This window comes from Haplochromis burtoni, unplaced genomic scaffold (assembly GCF_018398535.1).
Source record: "Haplochromis burtoni strain Fernald_Lab_line unplaced genomic scaffold, NCSU_Asbu1 Contig_519, whole genome shotgun sequence".
In the NCBI taxonomy this organism is placed as follows: Eukaryota; Metazoa; Chordata; class Actinopteri; order Cichliformes; family Cichlidae; genus Haplochromis; species Haplochromis burtoni.
This window is the reverse complement of record NW_024582880.1, coordinates 325,689-331,670: the sequence shown is the minus strand read 5'-3', so window position 1 is coordinate 331,670 and position 5,982 is coordinate 325,689. Positions and strand designations below refer to the sequence as shown.

At 42.3% G+C, this 5,982-nt stretch overlaps 1 protein-coding gene across 1 annotated transcript in view; it reads right to left on the bottom strand.

Annotated features, from left to right (window-relative positions):
- Positions 1-505: 505 nt before the first annotated feature.
- The window catches only part of LOC102304854 (major histocompatibility complex class I-related gene protein-like), a 6,689-nt gene continuing 1,212 nt past the window's right edge, over positions 506-5,982 (bottom strand). The window contains exons 2-5 of the mRNA XM_014329205.1: positions 4,638-4,916; positions 4,229-4,531; positions 3,314-3,407; positions 506-701 (exon numbers count right to left, since the gene is read on the bottom strand). Of these exons, the coding sequence (XP_014184691.1) occupies positions 506-701; positions 3,314-3,407; positions 4,229-4,531; positions 4,638-4,916 (872 nt within the window). The remainder of the gene's footprint in view (positions 702-3,313; positions 3,408-4,228; positions 4,532-4,637; positions 4,917-5,982) is intronic.

The window sequence follows — 5,982 nt, the reverse complement described above, 5'->3', positions numbered from 1 at the left end:
CAGAAAAAACGTTTTTCCTGGCTTGCTGTCAGACAGATGTAGCCAGACAGGTTTTTACCGAAGCACAAAGTAACAGTCTGCTCACATATTACTGTGGCACCATTGATGAATAGTTTCTAATCTTTAATTTTAATCTTTAATGGATGGGGGCTCTGGGATCTCATTGTGCTTTACTGCTTTACTCTGCTGTTCTCTCAGGTGTCCACGTAGTTCAACAGATGGTTGTTTGTGAATGGGATGATGAGTCAGAGGATATTATTGGTTATCAACAGTATGGTTATGATGAAGACTTCATATATTTGGATCTGAAGACTCTAACATGGATTACTCCAAGGCCACAGGCTGTCGACGCTAAGCATAAGTGGGATGGAGATAAATACAGATGCGAATTTTGAAAAACCTTTTTTGTGAAAAGCAGTCTATGTTTAAACAATCAGCATCAGCACGTTTATGTCTTCCATCAACACCCTATAAAAGAGCTTCTCATTCCTTTCCTGGATGCCCATCAGGTAGATCTACTTCTCCAGAGGATCATGTAACTTTTTGAGATTTTTCTGGCCTGAATTTCCTGAGTCTCCACCTCGGGAGGCAGCAGACCATATATCACCAGAATCTGATGCTCCTGAAGGAATAAGGCCCTACCTTTGTTGGTGCAAGGGCTGAGCATAAGGGGCTTGCCCTTTTCATTGGTGTGGACCCATCTATAAAGAGAGATGGGCCTCAGAGACCAGGTTGTCCTTGATCTAGACAACATGGTAGACAGTCACTGGTGTGGCAGGTCCGTCCACTGGTGCTTTCTGGAAGATCCACTGGTTTCTGCTCTTGAGTAATAAATACTGCCATTCAATGTCTTTTAAGCATTACTCTTATGATGTTTACTGTGCCTAACGTCTGTGGTCTGACCCTGGGATTTGTCTGCCTGCCAGCAGATACAAAATACAAGAGATCAAAGGAGCTAGCAGGACATTGTCTCAGCTGAACTATGGACACGCACACACATACATATACTGATACTGATAAGCACTCACTGACGCATCACCCTCCCTATCCAACGCCACCTCCAACGCTTACCTCCCCCATGATGTGGACATCGGGTCAGCTGGAGGCGCAGTCGAAAGATTGCAGCGGTCCCAGATCAGATGTACACACTGGAACTCTTTCCCATGTTGCTTGTCTGTGTTTATTGTGTTATGGTGTGTTGATACCTGTGCATTCCTGTATTATCCTTTTGTGTTACACATTTCGATGTTTTTTTCCTCGCTACCTGGCCTGACATGTCTCCCCAATATGATGTTTGTATTGCATGTACTCACAAATTATCACGGTTAGTGCTGGCCAACCGTGGGGATGTGAGGAAGAAGGACCCAAATGCTGGACTCTTTATGATAAACAGTGCATTTATTTACAGTGGTGTACACAATCCACAGAATAATAAGTCCCCGTGTGTTCCCTTGACTGCCTTGTCGTGTCTTCCACCCACAAGTCCATGCTCCGTGCTCTTCCACTCCTGTGTGTCCCGGCACCCCGTGCTCACTGCTCTTGTCTTCCATGCTCCTTCCTGGATAAAATAACAAAGAAGCAACCATCAGGACACTCAACCAAATGCACTCATTTAACTTGGCTCACAAAGACCACTGACGTGGAGTCTCACACAACAATCCCGCGCCGAGGAGCGCTTGGCCACACTCCCCGACAAGGCTTCATTAGCTGCAGGTGTGTGTGATCATCCGCTTCAGGCATGGCCAGCCTCCAGAGGGTAAATGGCCTGATTTGTAAATGTACAGCTTTTCTAGTCCCTAAGAACCCCAAAGCGCTTTACACAACCAGTCATCCACCCATTCACACACTGGCAATGGCAAGCTACATTGTAGCCACAGCCGCCCTGGGGCACACTGACAGAGGCGAGGCTGCCGGACACTGGCACCACCAGGCCCTCTGACCACCACCAATGACCGAGACTGTCCGAGCCGGGGCTCGAACCGGCAACCTTCCGATTACAAGGCAAACTCCCAACTCTTGAGCCACAATCGCCCCAGATGGGACATAACTACCAGGCCTGCCTGAAACCCAGTGCTCAGCCACACTCACAGACACACCCACTTGCCTATACATACAAGCATGGAGAACACAAGTACAGCAGCACAGTGCAGCAAACATACATCATATATCAGTCCATAACTGCTCATGGACCCTGGGTCGCTCTGATCCAGGTCTCTGACACAAATAAAACTATGGGGATGTTTGAGTAGTAAGTAATGTTAGAGCAGAAATGGAAATGGGTTTATGGCTGTCATTTCTTCAAAGCTTGATTTGTTTAAAAAAAAAAAAAAGTTTTCATCCTAAGTCTAAGAGATGGCAGCAGAGACTCTGTAAATCTTTTGGCTGCTCCCTTTAGGGCTCACAGCAGATTTTTGTCAGTGCGACTTGTCATACAGTCCCGATCAAAAGTTTAAAGACCAGTTGAAAAATGGCAAAAAAATCATATTTTGCGTGGTTGGATCTTCACAAGGTTCCAAGTAGAGCTTCAACATACAACAAGAAGAAATGAGAGTGAGACAAAACATTTTTTGAGCATGCAATTTATTGAAAACAACACTTAAACTGAAACAGGCCGTTTTACAGCTGATCAGAAGTTTAGGACCACAACTGCAAAAAATCCCATAAACTCTCCAAAACAGAAATCAAAGTTCCAAACATGAACTCAATAATGAGTAGCTCCACCGTTATTGTTAATCACTTCAAAAATTCATTGTGGCATACTTGATGTAAGCGTTTCCATGAGGTGAGTGGGAACATTTCTCCAAGTGGTGAAGACGGCCACACGAAGGCAATCTACTGTCTGGAACTGTTGTGTCTGTATATGTTCTAGCCTTTTTAAAGGTATAATACGAAGTGATTATCTTTTTGTGTTTACAAACACTGCCCCGCTCAACAAGTGAGCAGTGTCGGTCAAACCAGTTAGAAGATAAATATAGAGAAGCAGCATTAGCAAAAAGCCATGAATAATACATAATTATCAGAAATGACATGAAGTGACAAAGTAAATATAACATATTTTTAATCTGTCTAACTTATAAACTTTTTATGTTTTATCTATATTATATATGTGGGATGGGATTTATGGGATTTGGACAGCTGCTTTCAAAAAAAACATATTTCTTCTTCACATACTAAATGCCAAATTCTATAACCTGTTTGTGTGTTTTGATTTTTGAGCTGGCTGTATATATTTTTAAAAAGTGCAAATTTGGGAGTATGGATTAAAACACAAATTCAAAAAATAAACTCTGCATTGCCATAACTGAGATCTCACCTTTCTTCTTTGGTAACAGCTGCCACGATTACCACAACTGCAATGGAAATGATAACTAGAACAACGATTGCAGCTCCAATGTCAGTGGGATTCTCTGTTGAATAGAATATGGAAGAACTTTAATAATAGATTTGTGCTGTTACTTAAGAATAAGTGAAGAACAAATCAGTAAGGACCTGGTAATTGATGCATCTTATATCTCTGATTGAAATAATAAGATTCATCAGTTCCACAGTTGGTACCTCATTACTTTTTGCTCACTTCAGTTATCTATCATGTGTCCCCACTTACTGAGTTGTTAGTAGTAGAGATTTGATTAGTAAATGTGGTAAAATTGGTAAAAGGTCAACATATCCAATATTGTCTCAAGCAACTTACACCATTATAGAAAGAAATCATCAATCAATTAATACTCTGTGTGAAAGCACTTTGCAAAACTGAGCAGAAAAAAGAAAAGTTGACAGGAAGAAACAGAATCAGGGCCATGACATGCTTATCTGCCACAGCAAGCTGGGAGAAAATTTCGAGTGAAAAGATGATCATGGAGACACAGCAAGCAACATAACACATAACACAGGAAGAGATCATTGGGCGGTCATGTCTACAGACCTGGAACATGAAGTCACAGAGTCAGAGACAAATGCACAAAGGAGAGTAATTTGTGTTTGCTGTCTTTTGTACACAAGACAAAAAGTTTATTGCATTCATTTCAAGGGTTTTGATGTTAATATTATTATACGTATTATAATAACTTGTATTGATGAATGATTACAGTGCTTGGGGAGAATCTTGTTGTCCTCTTCTAAATAAATAATTCTAGCGATTATGTGGAACTACTGAGTGCCAACTCAGTATGATGCTTTACGTTAATACTGTAGTATTAATAACTACTGTGTAAAAATGCTCCAGTCTTACTCATATTGGTCCTGATCACTGCTCGGTCCAGTTTAGTGATCATGTCATTGTTCACACTATAGAACTGAAACACACAGTGGTACCTCTCCCAGTCTTCAGGTGTGACTGATGAAACATTGAGATCAACACTCGTCTGAAAGGTCCCATCATTGTTGGAAAGGATCTCTCCCAGATCCACACCTTCATGAAGCTCCTCTCCATCTTTCCTCCAGAACATCACGGCTCTGTCAGGATAGAAACCTGTAGCGTGGCAGCTGACTGGAGAGGAGGAAGACTTCTGAAGGAGAGACACTGAAGGAAGAACTGGAGAGAGACAGGCAGTTGTTAGATTCTCGTTTGAATTTGACTCTGCTTTGAAATGCCATACATTTTCTCTTTTACAACTTCACATGAGATTCTGTAATTTTACCTGCTGTCTGCAAAAGGTTTCTCCTGTAGTGCACATACTTCTTTAAAAGCCCAGGGCATTCATGTATGTAAAAGTTTTTATTGTAATTTAATCTAGGTTTTTCAGCATCCCATCTCAGTTTGGTGATGATAGCCTGTGGTTTTGGAGTGATCCATGTCAGTGTCTGTAGGTCCAATGATAGAAAGTCTTCTCCATCATATCCATACTGATTGAACCCATTAATCTCTTCAGTCTCATCATCCCATTCACATCCATTCATCCTTTGCAAAATGTGAACACCTGAAAAGAGACACGGTGACAAAAAACACGGGAAATTAGTGATATGTCAGCAGAGCTCATAGCCGATATCAGATCTTTGTCATCTGATACAGACACAAAAAAAGAGGATCTCCTGTTACTAACATAAAAACCAGTCTATCAACTTAAGGACAGTGTCGAAGTGTCGCTTTTTTCTGCTTTTATTCACTGTTCTTATTTTCTTTTCACTTGTCTTCATAAACAATAAATCTCATTACTATCTATTGCATTGTATGCAGTAGATAGTAATATGTATGCATATATATAAGACTTATATATACGTATACATATACAGCAGGATGCAAAAGTTTGGGCATCCCACTGTAGATAGTTTAGTAGATCTGCCTTTTGCAGAAATTACAGCCTCTAAATGCTTCCTGTAGGTTCCAATGAGAGTCTGGATTGTGGTTGAAGGTATTTTGGACCATTCCTCTTTACAAAACATCTCTAGTTCATTCAGGTCTGATGGCTTCTGAGCATGGACAGCTCTCTTTAACTTACACCACAGATTTTCAATAATATTCAGGTCTGGGGACTGAGATGGCCATTCCAGAACGTTGTACTTGTTCGTCTGCATGAATGTCTTAGTGGATTTTGAGCAGTGTTTCAGGTCGTTGTCTTGTTGAAAGATCCAGCCCCAGCACAGCTTCAGCTTTGTCACTGATTCCTGGACATTGGTATCCAGAATCTGCTGATACTGAGTGGAATCCATGTGTCACTCAACTTTGACAAGATTCCCAGTCCTTGCACTGGCCACACAGTCTCCAGTGTCAGCTGCTCACTCGCTCTCTGCTCAGTCACCAGTGTCGGCTGCCCACTCTCTTTCAGCTCAGTCTCCAGTGTCACTTTCAGCTCAGTCTCCAGTGCCTCCAGTGTCACCTTCAGCTCAGTCTCCAGTGTCACTTTCAGCTCAGTCCCCTGTGCCCCCAGTGTCACCCGTAGCTCAGGCTCCAGTGCCTCCAGTGCCACCCGTAGCTCAGGCTCCAGTGCCTCCACTGTCACCCGTAGCTCAGGCTCCAGTGCCTCCAGTGTCACCCGTAGCTCAGGC